This window comes from Bombus pascuorum, chromosome 2 (assembly GCF_905332965.1).
Source record: "Bombus pascuorum chromosome 2, iyBomPasc1.1, whole genome shotgun sequence".
NCBI classification, from domain to species: Eukaryota; Metazoa; Arthropoda; class Insecta; order Hymenoptera; family Apidae; genus Bombus; species Bombus pascuorum.
Genome location: NC_083489.1, coordinates 1,940,135 through 1,962,971, shown reverse-complemented (window position 1 = coordinate 1,962,971; position 22,837 = coordinate 1,940,135). Strand labels below are relative to the sequence as shown.

Below are 22,837 nucleotides of genomic sequence, written 5' to 3'. Positions count from 1 at the left end.
TCCATTTTGTTCTATCAAGATAAAGATCACAACGTTCGACAGATTAGGTTTCATGTTTGTATTAAAATTTTTATTGCTTGTATCGTAAAAGACGTGTCTGTAAAAGAAAGACACTTTCCGGACAATCTAACGTAGTATCGTGGACGAAAGGCCTAAGGGATATCGGGCGAACTATAAACAATATCGTGAGAAAGCCAAAGTGCCGACAGACCCAACAGGCCCAACGATGTATCGTCGGTCCTTCAATCGAATAGTTTCCCTGCGTGAGCCTGGCCACGAGCGGTTGCGGAACACGCGCGTGATGGGGTTAAGTAAAAGACAAAGGGATGCTAAGGGAGAAAGACGAATTAACGGTGTTAGTTGAGAAGTCAGAGAGTGTCAGTTAAAAAGTCAGAGACTGCGAATTGAGAAGCCAGAGAGTGTGAATCGAGAAATCAGGGAGGCAGTGTTGCTAGTGTTGTCGAGAGAATGTGGTCCACGTGAGAGAGAGCGTTGGATCCGTGGTGACGAGAGTTGCAAATTAACCGTCTAGTTGTCTTAATTATAATACGTTATTGTGATTATTTCGCGTTAAATAGCCATCGTTTCCTGTTTAACACGTTCGTCGCCACGTCGCACACATCTATGCGACGAGTATACTTCCATGGGAGCCCCGTCACTTAAGTATGGTGACGCTCTTCTTGTTCAAGTTAATTAAATATATTATATATATAGGATATACAACATAAAAATATTAAAAACACGTTATACCATACTTTTTATTAATTTATATTCTAGATAATATATCACATTATCCTATATCGTATGGTATTCGTTAAAACATTCCAAACACATTTGGGGTGATTTTGGGTACTTTGAACAATAGTTATAGACTCCGTCATCGCTACTCTCCTCACTTTCAAATATATTTTCACGCTGTTTACCGAACATTTTGAGGAGGTAAAAATCACCGATGTACGTCTCACAAGTATGTTTCTCGACTAAATGAAAGATCCGAGATATCTGCCATGAGATCCCTCGGAATACTCTAGCTGGATAACTTATCGCTTTCTCCATTTCAGAAATAAATAATCTTTTCTTTATAATGAATCGAAGGCGATAAACAATGAATCGCAAGTCATAAACGATAAATTCCTGCTGTATTTACGTTCTGCGTACCGGCGGTTGGATTTGGGCTCCGCAGGAAACTTAGCCGAATCACGCTGGGCGACGAACGTGTTAACTAATATCTATTTAATCCATTTATTGCAAATAAACTAATTGTAGCAAAGATACTAATATTGCAGTTTGCCAGACTCTAGCAAACCTGCTTTATCCTAACGTTCTTATTCTCGACAGTTGATCGTTCGTGTTGTCTCTTAAAACGCAAACTATCTTCAACCGAGTGGAAAACTAAACCACGAAACATCGTACAATCTCGTTCTCTAAATTCCATCGTAGGTATCGTAGGTGGGGTCACGCGTCGCGATTCCGCTGACGATTCTCAGGATCGTTGGTTGCTGCGACGAATGCTCGGCTGGGTGGCGCGGTAATGGCATATCCAGAGCGAACGTGGCAAAAGGAGAAGAGGAAAAACGAGAAACAGCCGAGCAGGAAGAAAGCCAACCGGCTAGGTAGCTGCTACGTAAAAAGAAGCAGTCAGAAAACCTGGAGAACCGGTAACGAGCTTGCGGTGGAAAACGCTGGCGCAACCCGCAGAGAGGGATGATATCGGGCTTGCTCGTGTTTGTGCAACGTAATATCGGGCCGTTTTCTGTTTCGCCAGCTAGCGCACACTATCGTTCCCGTGTGTTTCATTATGTGTGTCGCGTTACACGGTTACCTTGGCGAAGAAAGCAACGTTTTCTGTGTCATCTCGCGGCAGCCTTGTCTTTCTTAATATTGCCGCTCCCGGGGATATCCGGCTCGCTGCGTTGAAACGTTGCTCGCCGGATTTGAAACGGCTCTCACCGAACGACGAATATTGCGTCGACCGTCTTTCCGATTTCTGCCCTTTGCACGCTGTCTCGCGCGAAATTCCAAACGTTCTATGCTAACGTACTCTGTCGTTCGTAAACATCGCGCGGCCATAATTTCGTGGCTTCGTATGAACGATACCAAATGTTATTAATTAATGGAGAAGTAAATAGGTAGAAGCGATTTCCGATTTTCATCTTCTGCGTATCATGGCTCGTACGAAACTGCGAGCGTTTTCTATGTACACGTTCCTAAGTATAGTTTGTATCGATAGTATCGAATATTGATAATTAATGGCAAACTAATTAGAGATTATGTATCTACTACTTCCTTCGGGTTTCTGTGAAATAACAAACAAATATATCATATAGTATATGAAATTTAATTAGAATTAATCAGAGAAACGTTTTGTATGTTTCTGCGTAGGTTGACATTTGAACGAGTCGAGAACAACGTATTCCTTAAATGGTAATGCTCTTTGTTACATAATGAGGTTTAAAAATAAATAAACTTTATCGCGACATAAATATTGTACGACAGCTAACAAGAATAAGAACAGCGTCCGAGTCTCCTAGTTTATAATTTTGCGAACGAATTATACTCTATCATAAATAAACAAGCGTTTGCATTTACTTTAGAGCCGTGATATACAGGTATTTTTCAAGAAATTTTAAAAGAAACTGTACAATTGTCTATTTTTATTCGTTCTTCTTTCTTAGAATTTAATCTTAAAGTTAAGATTAATAATCTGTGGAAGACACGATGTTTACGTTGAAATAATATTCGGTGATATTTATTAAACAGAACTACAGAAGCAAATGTATATAAGCGAGTGATATAATTAACAACGTATGGAGATTGTTGATCGTTGGCCAGCTACTCTCAGACTAGACGTAGGTAGTGACCCATGATCCCTTAAATATTTTGAACCCCACTCTCTATACAGTAATGAGTATGACCTGTGTAAGTGTCCTGTTTAAATGCCTGTGTAGGTGTCCGTGTAAGTGTATTTTGCCTATGCGTGTAATATCGTTGTATTCCAACATAAGTATCATTCATTTTGACTGATGTTGGTATAAGTAGCTTCGATACAAAGTTATTTTCAGTTTGAATACATAAAAACAAAATAAAACTGGTTATATTATTCTTTTAGTTATCGCTGCGAAAGTCATTACATCATTGCGGAAACAAAATATAACATGGAATAGGAATTTTAAAATAAAATTGTAAAACCTTTCAATTTCACTGGTGTGGTAGTTCTAGTATTAAGTTGTATCGCAACATTTTTTCGTAATTTAATTTTTGTTTTGTCAGTTTACGACAGATGTTGAAAAACGAAGATACTTCGTATGTTACAAATAATCGTACTCACAGGAATATGTAAACACGTGTGTCGATATATCCTGTGTATATTTGCTTTTATTAATAGCGAAAGACGAACCAAAGAAAATTTGTATCTTAGAGGAAACTGGATATTTGGAGAAAATATCTTTTTCTGTTATCGATGCGATCCAGCTGAAAATTTCCTTTCTTTTTGTGTAATACAGCAATATTCTCGAGATAGCTTTTATTATACCTGGTAGTAATTACTGAAAGCGTTACTTTTTATTTTCGTACAGCTTTTAAGCTCTGAAAGGTTTTAAAGCGTAGGCAAACGAGACTGCAAAAGACTTTCACGGTAATCCAATGGTAAGCAGGGTATAGAAGTTATTCTCTTCAATCGACATGGAAGGTTATTTGCAACGCTGTTTCATCGTAATGGTTCCTCTGTTAGAGCGAAATTAGTCCAATGGGATTTAATGAAGTGGACATACAGATTCTGGTAAACGGTTTTGTAATTAAGTATTCCGGACGCGGTTTTTTTCATTGTTCTTTTCAGTGTTCCTCTATTCATTATGAATTTTCCGATATAGCGTACGTTAACATTTCATCGGCAACTTTCCCTTTGACGTTACACGTGTCAGTAGCGTTTTATTCGATATTTTAAATATTCATTTTGCAAATTTTAATCATCCATTAAGCACAGAAAGGGTAATTATTTTAATCGGCAGAGTAATTTTACATACAGAGAAAATCTACTTTAGTTCTGAGATCAATATTTTCTGAGAAAAGGGCACATATTGCAATAAATAAATATATGGTACCAAACATATGGCACGTGGCACAATTTCGTTAAATTTTGCTCTTTTGTTATTGTATTTGTCATTCTACTACATTCTACTCCATTCAAAGATATTATTAAAAAAACACTACTAGCATATAAAAATATACATTTATTCTTTCAATTTTTGTAAATTACATAAAAACCGTTAAACCCCATCAACGACAAATGGAATGTTTTTATATAACTAGCAAGATTTAATAACGATTCCTCCTCTGTAAGCGATACATTGCAGCATCCGTACGTTCCAATGTTTTTGGATATAACACATATAAATAATTCCTCCTAAATAAAAAATAACTAAAATTTAATCAAATATTGAACTGTCAAAATTTTATATTAATATTTTATATTTGATTGTCCGGAAAGTGTCTTTCTTTCGTAAACGTGTTTTTTACAACATTGCACCTTCGCACAAACTTGAAACCAAGTCTGTGAAATGTCGCGGTCTTTATCTCACCAGAACAAAATGGATCACATGTAATTCGACGATATAATATAAAACAAAAACCGTCGTGTGTCTAGTATTTCCTCATAAAGAGAAAGAAACCTCTCGCACAATCTAATATATATATAAAAATCTTATATCTCTTTATTTTATATTTTATAACGTACCAACCCAACATATGCTGCAACATAAAACTTAGTTACGATTAGAAAACGATCAAACGGCTAACAATAAACGCCGCACGATTGCAAATTTTCGTGCCACAGTGTATACGAACCACCTGTTCTCTTCAACTACGAAACGTTCCGTTTCCTATCGCACTTTCGGACGAATAAGTTGAACACGCGAAAGGTCGAACGTCCTGCTGCCTGCACCGCAAGTCACGATCGAGCTTATAAACGTGCTTCAAGAGCTTCAGATTCAACGACTGATCGATACGTTAAATCTGTTTGGTTCGCCATATCTTTGATATTCTGTCCCGATAAATCGCCTCGATACCAAAGGATTATGCTTGTTTTACGGAACCACATCCTCGGCGCAAATAATCCGATCAGAATTTTTGTTTGACGTCGGTGATCCCTGTTCAGAGGATCAGCCAACTCGAGGGGGAAAAAACGTTGAAGCTATCGCCAGATATAGGGGAGATATCGGCGATAATAAGCTACAGTTTGCCAAAAGAGGGTTGTTTTATAGGGTGGATTAAGGTCGGGGGATAAACTTCTTGTACGATTACGTATTTTACTAATCTTCTTCGCGAATCTTATTTTTCCCCATTTATAGGCGTATCGAAGATGAGAATTAACACTGGAATTACCACACCGGTGAAATTGACTGGTTTTGCAATTTTATTACAATATTTCTACTTCGTGTTATATTTTGTTTCCGTAATGATGTAATGAATAATGTGTAATGAATAATATAACGAGTTTTATTTTGTTTTTATGTATTCAAACTGAAAATAACTTTGTATCGAGGCTACTTATACCAATAAAAGTCAAAATAATTGGTACTTGTCAAAGTGTAAAAGAGTAATCTGTTTATCGAACCCCAATTAACCAGTTTCCTCGTTTTCTACAACTTGCCACACGTTTTTAAAATTTTTTAAATTCCGAATCGATCGCTAGATGCTAACACTAGCGATACCACACAAGTTAAAATCACTGGTTCTACAATTTTATAAATGTGTCAATCCTCGTTTAGGGATCATGGTCCCAGATGGATTAACAATACCAAAAATGTACCACATAACGTGGAATTGCTTCTGTAGGAAAATAATAAATCAATAAATAAGCAAATATTCTTTTATTACGTATTTTTTAAAGCCACTCATTTTGGTTGGTTCTAGCGTTAAAAATTATCGTTACGTTTCTCTTAAACCGCTTCAGAATTCGATACACAAACGTTACATAAAAGTTTCAATTTCTCGTAATTTTACTAGTCGATAGCAGGAAATATTTCTGTCTAACGTCGTATTTCCATAGAATTCGTTTCGTACAACGCGAGATACGTACACAGAGGAAATTTGATATTTGCAAAGACACGATAAATGTTGTTATGATAAAACTAGTACGAAGGGTAACATTTTCGAACAGATACGAACAAGTCAAGTCGATAAAACTGGCGCGTGTAATCGTCAAATTTTCTAGCAACGCTTTCCTACTCGACAAGCTTTTCATTTCTGAATTATCAATTGAACGAAGGAGATTCTCCTATTCCGATAGAAAAACTTTCAACGTGTAATACAAGCAGCGATATCGAAATAGCACATACACAAACTTAAGTATTAAAATATTTAAATTTATAGTCTTCTGGTTTCATAAGAAGATAGTAACAATCTTTAATTATTAATTCATCGTTAAATGTGTTAGGAAGATGATACAGTTACACTGTACATGTGAATGTGTGTGTAAGCGTCAAAGCGCGTCCAGGCCTGAGTTGAGACAAAGGACGATTGGCAGTCGTTAAGAAGCATCTGAAAAGGTCGGTTAGCTGTCGAGTGTAGAGAAAGTGCGGAGACGCGTGCAAGTGTGAATCGAAGAATATGTGAGAAATCCTTCTTGTAATAAATATATTACTATTTTAATATTACACCCCAGTGTATATTCAATGTTCCTTCAACATTATTTCGGCACCATAGATCCACATTTCTTACAAAATTACTTTAGCCGAACTTCAATCAAATTTAACATATAGTCGGTATAAATCAAGTACCAAAGTGTACATATTCGTTTGCAACAAATATCTTCTCTAATTTCTATATACATTTTCAGATTGGTTATAAATAATACCAGCATAATCGCGATTACCTGTCTCGTTACAATGCTAATAAAATTTTTAAACGTTTTATACAACACGTACGATATGAACGTAAAAGTTTTGCGTGGCAAGCGTTCAACTACTATCGAAACTGTGTGCAAGCAAAATCGTTCGCGCGAGTTGGAGGAAGTTTGGAAAAACTGTTTTGCACCGAGGCAGATCGACCCTGAAAGAGGCTGCTGATTAATTACAACGTTCCTTCTAGTTGTTCAAATAAACAACTAAACGAATTTCATGGGGTGGCTAGCTGGCTTGTTTTATTATTCCCTTCTTTTGCCTACGTTTCACGTAAGTTTTCCAGTTCACAGAGAAATATGCGCGAACGTGCTGCGAAAATATTTCTCCTTTAATTTTCCTTAATTCCTTGGTTACATGGCTGTAAGCATGTTGCTGGGTAAATCTGTACGCTTGTACACAACGTGTACGCGTGTTTGTGCACCATGGTCGAGCGTGACGAGTTTCCAAGGCTTTGTGACGTTAATCGATGCATTCAACTTGTCCCAGACGAGTAACCCGAAGTAACCCCTGTGTTTAACTATATGGTAAACATCGATTTATTCTTGAGACACCTTGCTATTTTTAAGCTTTGATATTTTTAAGTATGGAGCAAGGGAACTGGTTGCTCGGCTAATAGAAGAGTCGAACTTTAAACTTAAATCCTCTTCCCTATTCGTTTATTGCTATGTTTGTTGATATTTATTTGTTTACATATTTCTTTATTTACCGCTTCGAGAATTTAATTCTCCAATCTTTATTTTTCCAGATAATTCACTCGAAAGAAGTGAACAGAAACGAACGTTCGAGCGGATCAGCGAAGACTAAGGAAGACGATCATCCTTATCACGCGTCTTTTTAATTTCACCCGTGTAAAATTATTTCGATCGACTTTCACGAATCACGCGTTAAATCGATATGTTACGAATCGGATTGAAATCCTTTCATTGTGTCAATAACAGTCGCTTCGTTTGATCAAATTGTTTCAAAAATACACCAAACCGAAGCAGATAATATACGCAGAATGGAGCAGGCAAGAGACACGAATAGTTCGGTCCCTGAAACGCTCAAAATGAAATACCTAACGTAATATCACAGTGGCTACGAAATTATTGAGCTTAATTTTCCAATTAAGCGTATTTTAATCAGGCTCTACGTTTCATTTTCGTAGTATGAAATTTTCGATAGTCACACGAGACTGCTACAAAACGATACAAAATTCAACGTGCTTGGACCTAACTAATTAGGTCTGTTCTTCTAATGCCATAATAGACGCAATGGTGTGCAAACATCTTTCGTAGCCATTATTGACATTATCGTAATTATTAACCATCGTCCATGAATAATCGGGCTATTTGTAATTAAGATAATTACCTGACCGCCGACCATGCCTTGACGTAGCCTAACCAAGTCAGTTTGACTCCAGGCGCTCTTGCTCCAAGGCGCGACCTGTCGTAGATCTTTGTCGAAATCGAATTCGGCCAGTTGGTTGTGAACGAAGTTTCTAATGTTCCAGGGAAGATCATTGTGGCCGTCGATCAAAGGCACCTCGGAAAGAACCTGCCGCACGGTCTCCAACCTTTCCTTGGGCGATGTCAGGTGTGCAGTCTCGCCATCGGCTGGTCGTGGGCCAACTTTCCCGACCCAGCTTCCGATTGACAGTATGATCACGCTTGCTGTCCAGACACCGCTCTGACCGCCACACTGGAACACCGGTTCGATTATCCGTGGTTAGTCGGCAATTATCGAAGAACGTTTCAACAATTGCGATAATAGTAAGTTAGCTCGGAGGTTGTGGAATTCCGTGGGCGGAGGAAAATATTTGAATGTTTGATTCGTTCCCAGTCAGAGGAATGTTGGAGCTTTTGGTGTCGGATGATAATAGATCGCGAATAATCTATAGAAATTCTTATGTTTTTCCAGTACGATTAGAAAAATGGAATTTAAACTGTGAAAGAAGAATTTGTGTCAGCTGTAAAACATCGTAACTTTGGACGCGTTGTATTTTTTAAAAAAATCATTGAATGGAATACATACGATGTGATAGAGTAACAAATACAATAGCAAAAGAGCGAAATTTGGAGAACTCTGTCAATTAAAACTATTACGCTTTCTGTCCTTAATAAATATATATATTACAGTACTTAAAAATGAAAGAAATATTCATTTAAATTCTATTTCTTTAGTCGTACATAGAGAAACCTGAACTCGTATAAACATTCACAGTGAATAAATAATACTGAAACAATCCGAACGTCAAAAATAATTGGAGATGATGTTAAGAAGAATATTGCAAAGGCTGAAGAAAAAAAAATACAATTTTTGAAGAGTGAAAATTTCAGATACCTGGAAAACTGTTAAATACAATATATGAAGATATAGGTTTAAAAATATAGAATTTTTGCACATCTAAAGATATTAGAAACCTTTATATTGAAGGTGTTTGATTAAATCACGTAGTAGAAATTAAACAGGAATATTAAACGACATACTTATTGATATCACGTTTCTTACATATGTGTGTATATAACGCGTGTGAAAAATGTGAATATTTTCGAAGTTACGGAGGCTGAAAGTTTCCCAGTTACCGAATGAACGAATACATATATAGCTATGTAGACACATATACATAATTTAAATTCCATTAGTTATGAAGAATTTACCCCCTCGACGTCTTTTCCAGTAGCGAGGTGAAATTACGTTTTGGGATCCTTCCAGGCAAACTTGGGCCATATGATTCTAACAATTTACTGGCGGATCATGGTTTTATGACTGCCATTAGGGACGGTTCTGTAGCTAATCGTACGAGCCATAAATACCAAGTCGAGAATAAGTTTTTTACTTAATTCCTCTGACGTTGGCAAATAAACTTTTCTCATTTTAGCTTGGACGATTTGTTACGAAGAACGTGAAAAAATGACGTATCAGAGATATAGTTTATTACATTTCTTCGATTAAATTGATAACATTGAAACATTTGTCGTTTAAAGGTCTGTTAATACAAAATGAAATAAAACAAATAATTAAAGAAATTTTACAATTTAACAGACAAATTTAATTCACAAATGAACGAATTAATAAATTTATAATAATTAATTTCTTGCCGAAAGGATTGTTCAAATACATATTTAATACTTATCGATGAAAAACACAATGCGAAGAAACGAAACGAATAACGTTATCGCTGAAAACCCTAACAGTACGCACCAGATATCATCAAAAATACGTCCGAATACGCTTCTATAAACGTGTCCTAATTAATTTCACTTCTGCCCAATTACTGCCAAACTCCCTTCCGTTCCATTACTCGAGAATCAGCTTGATTAGAGCTTCATCGATCCTGAGATTCGGTTATCGAAGATCTTTCTCGGTCGTAACCTCAGCCAAATCCAGACTATGGTTCAATCAAGCGATTGACCAGCTAAACTCGCAGTTATGACGGTCAAACCGAAAATGAAATCCCAGAGTGCATGCCGATATTCGCAAATGTCTATCCAACTCTTTCTGATACCTTATGGAAACATGCGATAAATGTCTTAACAACATGTATTTTTCTTTCCAATAATCATATATCGACGATAAATCGTAGATTAAAATTTGCGATCGTGAAAGTTGCTCAATTTGAATATGTTCGGAATTTTGAGTGGTCGTCCGTTTATGGCACGAACAGACCCATTCCCTTCTTTAGGAAATTCCGAATTGCATGTCCTCCCCGAGCTGGAGACCTAACGACTCCGAGGTTGGTAAAAAAGCCCTGGAAAGGACCAGCCGGAAGGACGCGATGGTGTGACGTTCAAGAAGGCCACTCGCTCAGTAATCAGGTAGACGAAACATCCTGCGTACTACAGCTACCGGAACGATAATCAGACAGTAACGAAACAGCCGCCTCTGATACACAGCCGACGATAACCCTTCCAAAGGGGCTAAAACCTCGATATAAAAACCCTCCTAAATTAGCGCTCGACACATTATTTTGTTATAACACTATGAACCGTCACTCTGTTGGATTTATATAATAAATTCCACTATCGTATACGAAGTTCAATTTCCTTCAAAGTAAAATTACATTATACAAGGCCATATTAAAACCTGTTTGGACCTATGGAATCCAACTATGGGGAACAGCGAGTAATTCCGACATAGAAATTCTCCAACGATTCCAATCGAAAACCTTAAGATCCCTGATAGACGCACCTTGGTACGTCACCAACGAGACGATACATCACGACCTCAAGATACCCACGGTCAAAGAAGAAATATCCAAATTCAGCAATAGACACAGCACAAGAGTTAACAACCACCAAAACCCTCTAATTACTCAACTACTCGACGCGTCGGAGCAGATCCGCAGGCTAAAAAGACATTACACCTTAGACCTAAGCACTAGATTCAAGCAGAATCAAACATACTACAACACTTATTAATCGTGTCATAGTACCACGCCAGATATATTTACTTAAAATTCTCTACGAGAATTGATTGTAAATTAAACGCAAATAAAAAAAAAATTCGTGAAACGTTCGAACTGCGACGCGAGGAGATTACCGGCGATCTATCGATTTCGTGATTTCTTTTGTCTCCGACGTGACAATGGACAGACGAAACCCAACGGCTGGTAAGGAGAATTAGCAACGTAGAAGGACGATTCATCATCAGACATCGTACCATAGGGGTGAAAGACTTCACTGCCAACAAGATCTTACCACCGCCGTGTATCACATCACACGTTACGTTTATACAAGTTCAACACAGTGCTGGATTACTCTAACACTCAATATATTAAACCTCCTCCACCTTGAGCGTTAGTTCGTTCAAGGTACGCGATATCGACCGATCGGTTTGACCTGACCGGTTGCTCTTTAGTCGATAATTCGCAACAGAATATTTCTTTTGTAGTAATCGATTTTTCGATGTCGGGAAGATGTCGAGGGCGTGGATTTAATGTTATTTAATGCCGAGTCTAAATTATGGCAGTTCAACGAACGAATCCGTACGTCACGTTCAAAGATATCTCGAGTGACAATAAAATGCTTCGATCGTTACTTTCCATCTGAATACAGAGATTTTATAATAGCGGCCGGAAATGTACCTCGCCGATATAATCCAACTGGATGTAAAACGTAATCCAACTGGGGATGTCGTGCGCACTCTCAGCCAGGGATTCTCTAAAGAGAGAAAAGGAACGCGATATCCAAAGAGCTGAGGGTGAGCAATGGTAGCTGAAGAGGACCGGAGAAAGCTTTGATGTTTTCGTCCAGAAATAATTTACTGTTTCATCCTGTGAGTTGCAAATATTCCCAGGGACACGGTGAACTGTCATCGCGATGCTGCAGGAGCTGAATAGTTTATGATCCTCGTCAAAGGAGCACGAATTCCTTTTCGCGGAACGTCTGTTCAAGGTACGAGCTTTTCAAAGCACGTCAGAATGCACGATGGAGAAAAAGGGATCGCTTTATCTTTCCTTTCCAATTATTCTGCCCTCTGTCCGGTCCTCGATCGAACACAGGGAAATCCTGTTTTTTTCATGGAATTATTTAGAACCGAGAGAAACGAAGTTGTAACGATTATTATTGATTTCGGTTTAACAGCGATGGTTTAATTTTATCCCAATTGTTATCGACAATTGAGAGGAATAGAATCGTAATGATTATCAACGACGATGATTAAATTATAACGATATTTCGATATGATTAGTTTGTTAGTGGTTGTGTAATTTTATCATATTTGTTATTGAGAACCGAGAGGAATAAAATTATAACGATGATTATTATCTTTAGAGTATTCGCGTTTGTTTAATTTCATTTGTTACGGCGAACCGAGAGCGATGGAATTGCGACCATTATTATCATCCGCGATTACCAATGATTATTTAATTGTATTATATTCGCTATTCAGAATCAAGCGAAATAGAGTTGCAGCGACTATTATTAATTCCGTCATGTTAGTAATTCTGTAATTCCATTTCATTATTTTTCCGATAACGTAGATATTTTTAATTGACCAAGATATCCTGGCTAACAATAATCCACAAAGAAGCTACTATTTCGAAAGAATTTCTTTGGCAAGTGAAAATTCACCGATCGGGCAAGCAAATTTTGAGAGATCCTGTAAGTCGATAACGTTTAGAAGGAAATTTCTATCACCGATGATCGTCATAAGGATTCGGAAAGATATAAAATTATTCAAATCGAAGGACAAAAATTTCTACGGTTGATAATAAATTTATTTGATTTATCGATAATAAAAAGCGAATTTATTATACAAATTCACGATAACGTTACGGTTGGTTGGTCATCTACTTGATGAAGTTACATTGCTGTTGTCACGTCGGAGACACAAGAGATCGCGAAATTAACGGATCGCCGGCGATCTCTTCGTGTCGCGGTTCGAACGAAACGATTCTTTCACGAATAGGGTCAAGAAAATAGAACTTCGTATGCGACAATGAGATTTATTGCAGAAATCTGACAGAGTGACGGTTACAACAGCGTGGTTCGTAATGTTAGAACAGACTGACTCGAGATGCTACGACGGACTGTTTTAGCGCTGGTTTAGGAAGGTCCTTCTACCGAGGGTCTAGTCCCTTTGGAGGGGCCTTTCTAGTTATTGTTTCAACAGATGTGGCATGCAGGGTTTTCGGTCTACCTGGTTACTGAGCGGATGGTTTTTTTGAGTGTGTGACACTGTCAAACTAGAAGAAGTTATTACATGTATATTAACGTATTGTAGTATCGTGGACGAAAGGTCTCAGAGATATCGCGTGAATCATAAACAACGTCGCGAGAAAGCCCAAGTGCCGACAGGCCCATCAATGTATCGTCGGTCCTTCGATCGAATAGTTTCCCTGCGTGAGCCTGGCCACGAGCGGTTGCGGAACACGCGCGTGGTGGGGCTAAGCAAAAGACAAAGGGATGCTAAGGGAGAAAGACGAATTAACGGTGTTAGTTGAGAAGTCGGAGAGAGTCAGTTAAAAAGTCAGAGAGTGCGAGTTGAGAAGCCAGAGAGTGTGAATCGAGAAATCAGGTAGGCAGTGTTGCTAGTGTTGTCGAGAGAGTGTGGTCCACGTGAGAGAGAGCGTTAGAACCGTGGTGACGAGAGTTGTAAATTAATTAATTGTCTTAATTACAGTACGTTAATGCATTTAGTTCACGTCAAATAACCATCGTTTCCTGTTTAACCAACACCTGTTTAATTCATTTTAAATAAATTAATAAATAAAGAACCTACAATATATTTTGACAAAATAAGTATAAAAGGTTAAAAAAATCTGTTCACTTGATTGGATCTAAAGATTTCGGGACACGTTCGAACATAATTGTGAATTAATTTACGATACGTGCTTGCACGTTAAATACGGGAGCAGAGTATATGGTTGATTTTCGCATCGTTGTTCGTCAAACAAGATCATGTCACCTCTGGCAATTCGTCAAAGAAATGACGAATTGCCTCTTGCCAACAGAATGATCGATCGAAGTAGTTTGATTAAAAAGGAAGATCACCTGTCCAAATTCGTTTACGTGGAGGACAAACTTCCATTTTTAATGCATCCCAAGTTGAGACCGGATGGAATCGACAAAGAAGAAATAGTAATTTAAACACTGAGAGGAAGGTCTCATAGTTACACACACGTAAACCCCCATTAACAGATTTTTCCAACAACGCTCTCAGCTTTCTTCTCTCGATAGAATGAAGCTTCGCTACACCGAATTGTGGAGAACGTAAATCCAGGAGAAATTGCGTTGCATCGTAGAAAATACTGAAAACTGATATCTTATTGGTAGAAAGAAAATTTATTAAATAATATTTATCCCGAGGATTGTTATTATTTCAAAACTTTCAAATTAATAACGCGCGAAGGAAATTTTTTATCTCGCAATCTCACACCTTTTACCATAAATTTCATTTAGAAAAACACAAAATTATAAGAATCACGTGCTCGAACTAACGATAGAATAATTACTAAGGATAATGACAAATTAATAAAATAAAACGAAGAAGATTAAAATATGAAATTATTGTACAATATTTATTCTTATAATTATTGTACAAATATGAAACGATATTTACAATGGCAATCTATCAGCACTTAAAAATGTTAAATTATTTTAAATTAATTATTTTAATTAATTATTATAAAAATATTATATTCGATATTTCTTCAGATAACTATCTTTATAAATATTCTACATCTTCTTAAAAATATCAAATTAATACGATTTTAAAGTTAAAAATATCTCTTTTCTATATCTGAATCAATCTTCGAAGTCACTGAATTGTTTAATTAATATAAATTTTACATACAATTATTCGTAGATCATTCGAAGAACGGATACTAGATGAAAAAGAAATGTCATATAGGTCTGCTAATAGCAATAGTAAACTGGTAACAGTAAAATAGTAGAATATAAAAATAGTAAGGGTAAAATCCGAACAGAATACAGAGCGTTGAGTACACTAGTCGTTTTATACACAAGAGGGATTAACACGGTTAGATACCATACACGAAAGAAGGAGAAACACTGGAGTGCTGAACAGCGTCGTTTAGTGGTATCTAGTATCTGACCAAACGGGAACTTGCGCTACTTACTCGCCAGACTGCGGTAACATTGTTGCGTCTGATATAACATACGCTTTTCTACTATCTCCTAAGTTGCAAGCCTGAGAGAGCGATCTTTCGAATTTCTTACGCTCTTACGGGAATATGGGTAAGATATAAAATTTCGAATTGTCTTCGTTGTTTGAGAAGACATTTTCTCTTCTATTCTCGACAGTAAATCCGTTAACATAGATCTTTATCCAATACCGAATCGTCTAAACTTAGATTGTGCTTTGTGTAATTCTTCAGTAGATGCAATTTTTTTATTGCAATGAGCATTATATATATATATATTATTACAATATTTATTATAATATTATTTTATATAACAGAACAGTTAATGAAGATAAGTTTTCAAGGACTCTAAAAATCAAGAATATTGATAATATTATGATAAATATCGTAATAATATTGTAATATTGTAATAAATATTATTATATTATTATAATATTATTTTATGTAACAGAACAGTTAACGAAGATAGGTTTTGAAAGACTCTAAAGATCAAGAATATTAATAATATTATAATACATATTGTAATAATATTGTAATATTATAATAAATATTATTACATTATTATAACATTATTTTATGTAACAGAACAGTTAACGAAGATAGGTTTTGAAAGATTAAAAATCAAGAATATTAATAATATTATAATAAATACTGTAATAATATTGTAATATTGTAATAAATATTATTATATTATTATAATATTATTTTATATAACAGAACAATTAATGAAGATAGGTTTTGAAAGACTCTAAAGATCAAGAATATTAATAATATTATAATAAATATCGTAATAATATTGTAATATTGTAATAAATATTATTATATTATTATAATATTATTTTATGTAACAGAACAGTTAACGAAGATAAGTTTTCAAGGACTACAAAAATCAAGAATATTAACAATATTATAATAAATATTGTAATAATATTGTAATATTATAATAAATATTATTATATTATTATAATATTATTTTATATAACAGAACAGTTAACGGAGATAGGTTTTGAAAAACTCTAAAAATCAAGGATATTAATAATATTATAATAAATATTGTAATAATATTGTAATATTTATCATAATTATTATTTTATATAACTGAACAATTAACAGAGACAGGTTTTAAAGGACCCTAAAAATCAAGAATGTTTATCCTAAATGATCTAATTAATCCTAATAAATATATAAAATGATCTAATCAATTCTAATAAATATAAAATAATATTATAATAAATATTGTATTTTATATACTATATTATCTACCAATACCATGTATTTTACATAACAGAAGAGTTAACGGAAATAGTTTTTCAAGGATCCTAAAACTCAAGAATATTAATAACGCAGGAAGAAAACTCAAACATCGGCGATTTAAGGAGTGAAAAAGCAAAACTATTAAAAGTAAGTTTAACGTTATTAAAAGAAGCTTCTTAAATTTAATAAATTAAGAATTCAGATCTCGCGATTGTATCATTTTATTCTCGTTTTCTTCCAACATGCTGATAAAAGCAATTCTATCGCTTTCTCACGAATTAAATTTGTCTAACAGGAAATCACTCCGCCTTCTTTCGGCTCTGGCAGAACGAAGAACGATAGAAACGTCGAAAAACCGGTCGGCAAGCGTGCATAAAACATAAATAAAATTTAATCAAAGTCCCCAGGTGGTAACGCCGAATCCTCGAAAATGAATTCCATTCGGGACAAGATCCTCCTCTCGATCCGCCTTCTCCATTCCCGATTAACACCCCCTCGTAAAAATTCCAATATCGGCTAGCTTCTACGACGACTACATGTCGTCCAACGTCGAAAAATCTCACGATTTGGCATCGATACGAATCGTCTCGCGATTTACATCCACCGGACGTTTTTATTAAAAGATCGTAAAAGACCTTCGTGCAGCTTCCTCCATTCGTTAACTTCGCCGATGTACAGGGTGTTTGTTTGAAAACCTCACGTCCGATTATCTGGAAAGTTACGCATTTTAGGAAAAGATGTTTGAAAGAAAAGTTTCGCGGTTTCGAGCGGAAAATTATTCGAAGGTTTTATTTATTTATTTATTTTTTTATACGTTTACTTTACAGATTTTTATTCCACGATTAAAAGGAAGAAACTTTTACGGGAAAAATTTTTTTTATCCGACTTCATTTCGATAGATACTTTTTGAAATAAAAAGTTAGCTTCTTTTAAACTTTTTGTTACGTTCGAAGGAGAAGAAGCAAAATTATTTTTTCCTGAAACACGTAGTTCTCGTGATAATTGGACGCGATCTTTTCAAAGGAACATTCTGCAGGTATGCCACCGTCTAAAAGTATTCAGATATCTTTTTTAATTTTGGTAAAATGTAACTTGATGATTAATTTCAGGGATAAAAGGATCGAACGATTTTATTCCTTCACCGCGTGTTAAAGCATTCGTTCATATGGAGACTCCGCAGATCAAAAAATGCAAAGGTATAGCATTGAAAGAACGGAAATTCCAATATCCCCGATTCACAGACTTTGATTATAATCTAAAACAAAAAGACTTTGTAATTACAAGAGATCAAATACTACTAAACGTGAATTATCAAAAATCAGTACTCGTAATATACGACGCGAGGAAATTCATTTTCCAAAGCTAACGCAGCAAGAAAATCTGTAGCCGTAATAATCTTACGAAATCGTCTTGTTAATTCTTCGAAAAACTGCGTTCCTTGAATCATATTAAATTCGATCGTATCCGTTATCGTTAATAATCAACAGTAATTAATAGTAATTAATAATTTTCTACAGTTTGATTTTAATTTTAATTTTACGATTCTGCTTAAAACGATATTAACAGATACAGCGATTATTTGCTCACTTTCTGTTTTCTTTGCCGCGTCTACGGAAATACAAATTAACATACAAATACGCAGTCTACTATTTGGAAGTTTGTATTGGAATACAACGATATTACACGCATAGGCACAAATACTCTTACACGAACACCTACGCAGGCATTTGAACGGGACACTCACACAGGTCATACTCATTACTGTATAGAGAGTGGGGTTCAAAGCATTTAAGGGATCATGGGTTACTACCTAAGTCTAATCTGAGAGTAACTGGCCAAGAATCAACAATTCTTACATACGTTGTTACTTATATCACTCGCTTATATACATCAGGTTCTTAAAATATTATTTTAACATAAACATTGTGTCTTCCACAGATTATTAATCCTAACTTCAAGATTAAATTCTGACAGTATTTTATATGGGAGTTTCTTTTAGGTGCTTTACGCTCTGCACGAGTTGCGTGTTACGCTTGCAAGCTAAAGATGCGAAGAGAACTTATCTATTATGTTTACAAATAAAAGAACTTATCTATGTGTTTATAAATTCTTCGTTACATGTAGATTCCGGATTTTTATGTATTAGGTCGTCCGAATCATTGTCTCGAATTTAAAATGAACTGCCTCCCCATGAATGACTCTGATAATAAGTGCATGTCCCACAAATTGTGGGTATAACGATTTGGAGATTATTGTTGTGATTGTTTGGGAAAACGTATTTGTTGGAATACAATGATATTTCACGCATAGGTATAAATACCCTTACACAGACATCCTCACAGGCATTTGAACAGGACACTTACACAGGTCATACTCATTACTGTATAGGGAGTGGGGTTCAAAATACTTAAGGGATCATGGGTCACTACCTATGTCTAGTCTGAGGGTAACTGATCAACAATCTCCATACGCTGTTAATTATATCACTCGTTTATATACATTTGCTTCTGTAGTTCTGTTTAATAAATATCACCGAATATTATTTCAACGTAAACATCGTGTCTTGCACAGATTATTAATCTTAACTTTAAGATTAAATTCGAACAGTTTACTACACGAATGAAACGAGAAGGCGCACGAAATCAAAGGAACTAGAAGAAAATTCCATCTCTATCGTTGATGGACATTGAGGACTGGCCAGCATCCAAATATCGAGCGTAATAAAAGGTGGTATTAAGCGAACATGCTCGAAGAAAGTCAGGGACGTTTCTGCGAACAAAGAACGATCTCGATCGATCTACGTTCGAATCGATGACCGGCATCGAGACGAGATTCCGTGAAACCACAATGAGGTAGTTACAACGGTCCGAAAAGTCAGCCAACGATTTCCCTTTTCTTTTTCTCTCCTCCTCTATTCTTCGCTATTTATTTCTCCTCTGTTTCTTCTCCTTCTTCGATACTGTATTTCGATCGTTTCCCTCGAATCGTTTATATATCGTTACCTCGAACGTACAAGCCAAAATTTAATGCGTTCTACGAATTTATCACTTTGCTGGCCGAGACAGCTACTTCGAGACTGCACAACGGGAGACAAGCACACGCCGGAGAAATATATTTCTGAAGCCCCAGAGGCGAGGTATTTTTGTTTTAACCCGTTTCCTTCGCCAGCGTGGCGGGCTTTTATGCTTTATGCGTGGCCTGTACGCGGCAGCGGTGTCGCGTACCTTTGGAATTTTGATAAGTCGTGGATTTTGGAATGGATGCTTCCTGCTTATATCGCTATTGCGCGTGATGCAAGGGTTTGTTGCTCGAACGAAGAGGAATCTCGGTGTCGCGATTCCAAATCGAGGAATTGCGAGAGACGTCTTAACGGTGTTTGTTTTCCGCTAGCCATTAATTAGGAAACTCGATAGTTTGCCCGAGATTCCTCTATTTCGTAAGAGTAACGTCAAACTAGTTCTTTATTTTGCGTGTCCGAATAGAATGTAAAAATATGAAACGCAAAATAACACAATCGTACGAAGTATTTGTCAGGAAGAGTATCAAATTAATTGTGTTCGTTTGATTATAAAAATTATAAAAATGTAACGTGATAATAGAAAGTATTTGTTAGGAAAAATAACAAATTAGTTATTTGTTTGATTATAAGAATTATAAAAATGTAACGTGATAATAGGAAGTACTTGTTAGGAAGAATATCAAATTAGTAGTTTGTTTGATTATAAGAATTATAAAAATGTAACGTGATAATAGAAAGTATTTGTCAGGAAGAGTATCAAATTAATTGTGTTCGTTTGATTACAAAAATTATAAAAATGTAACGTGATAATAGGAAGTATTTGTTAGGAGGAATATCAAATTAGTTGTTTGTTTGATTATAAGAATTATAAAAATATAAAGTAATAATAGGAAGTACTTGTTAGGAAAAATAACAAATTAGTTGTTTGTTTGATTATAAGAATTATAAAAATGTAACGTGATAATAGGAAGTACTTATTAGGAAGAATATCAAATTAGTAGTTTGTTTGATTATAAGAATTATAAAAATGTAACGTGATAATAGAAAGTATTTGTTAGGAAGAATATCAAATTAGCTCATAAATTCCTGCATCTGTTTGATTATACCAGCCTGTATTGCAAGATAAAAATATGAAGTATGACGTAACGTAATAACATGAAACACCTGTTAGGAAGAATATCAAATTAGGAGCTGTGTTTGTTTGATTATAACGTGAAAATACGAAGCGTAACGTAATGTAATAATACGAAATATTTGTTAGGAGGAATATCAAATTAGTTTATAAATTCCTACGTCTGTTTGATTATATCGGCCTGTATTGTAACATAAATATATGATGTATGTCGTAACGTAATAACACGAAACACCTGTCAGAAAGAATATCAAATTAGTTCATAAATTTCTGCGTCTGTTTGATTACAAGTTAAAAATATGAAGCATGGCATAACGTAACAATATGAAACATCCGTTAGGAAAAATATCAAATTAATTCATAAATTCCTGTGTCCTAGAAATATTTGTTAGAAAGATCGTCAGATTGTTTCACGAGTTTCTACATTAGTTTAGTTATAACAAAAACCAAAGGTATGAAGTTTGTTGTTTATTGTTTAAAAAATTTGGAATTATTATTTACGGTTCTTTGTCATCTTCATGATAACATTTTAATATAAATGATCATTGCAAATGGGCTTGTAACGACACGTTTTAAAGCTCTCCACAAAGAGTAGCTTTTACACGTGCGATGCATCAAATTTGTATAAATTCGTTGTACGAAACCACGCAATAACCAATGGCGTGTATATTTTTCTATATTTCTGTACACGTGAAAAATTCCTTGTTTGAATGTAACGCTTCTGGAATGAAAGGAGTATCGCTCTCAACTAAACACGTATAATAGCATACTGTAGCCTCCATTTTATTCCAGCAAAATTTTCTATATTTTATTCATTAAGCACGCATATCCGCCGCCTAATAGCATATTTTAATCTTCGTTTTATTCTAACGAAGCTTTCTATGTAATTATTCGTTAAATGCATATATCTGCCGCACGTATAATGCCATATTTTAATACTTGTTTTATTTTAGTAAAATCTGTTTATTACACATCGCGTACACGTATCCAGTGCGCGATAGTACATTTTAATTTTCATTGTATTTCAGCAACATTCTCTGCGCAAAATATTCATCAAGTACGTACTAACATGGTCCATTAAAAAATATATATATTTGTTGCTATATGTATGCTATAGCATAGCAACATTTTCTGCGGCATTCAGATGGCAAACTCTCGGCAGGAAAAGTGGCGCTAAAAAAAAGCTGAAACGCGAACAGAAATTATCGAAAGCATGCCAAATAACTTAGCGAACGACGCTATTATCGAAATTTCCTCGGTTCCATCGAAACGAATTCGCTTTCGTAAATTCGACGCAAGCTTTGCGAACTGGCGGAAAGGCAATACGTTTTCACTTTGACGCGGTTTTATCGATAGCTCGACAGAAAGCTGCAGGGAAACTCGTAAACTTGGCGATGTCGGTTATCGGGTTTAAACAGCGTTTATCTCGTTTAATCGACGTTTTAACGGCCGGCCAGCCAGGCATCGAATTATCGCGTGGAAATTGCGACTCTTCCGAACGAAAATAACGCCCGGAGCCTCGGCTTTATTAGCCTCGCGATTTCCTCCGACTCGAAATCGAAGAACGCACACCCGTTTATTTCGTTCAGAGGCAAACGTACAGGTCACCGGTCACGTTTATAGAGCGTTTCGATCCGACCGTTCTACGAGCCACGAGTATTGTTCGTTTCATAATTGACGAAGCAATTTTGCGGATCGAGGCAAAGCCTCGATTGTACGAAAAGCCTCGACCGTGAAACGAGGGCAAAACAAACGAAACGAGCTCCCCCATCGAGATCTATGGGGCTATGGTTTTGTCGCCAAATGCTTTTCCAAGCAAAACTTTGCTTCGAAAGTTGTGGTTAGGACCGTGACGCATCTAATTTTATGCGAATTTAAGATTATTATCTTTTCGTGATCGATTCATCGCCCTGATAGTAGTATAAATTTTAAATTGCTGTTTTTGC

At 35.7% G+C, this 22,837-nt stretch overlaps 1 protein-coding gene across 2 annotated transcripts in view; it reads right to left on the bottom strand.

The window, feature by feature from the left end:
- LOC132916311 (dipeptidase 1-like) overlaps window positions 1–22,837 on the bottom strand; it is a 240,787-nt gene that overhangs the window by 16,219 nt on the left and 201,731 nt on the right. For both annotated transcript variants that reach the window (XM_060976204.1, XM_060976203.1), the window contains exon 2: window positions 8,250–8,579. In XM_060976204.1, the coding sequence (XP_060832187.1) occupies window positions 8,250–8,579 (330 nt within the window). The remainder of the gene's footprint in view (window positions 1–8,249; window positions 8,580–22,837) is intronic.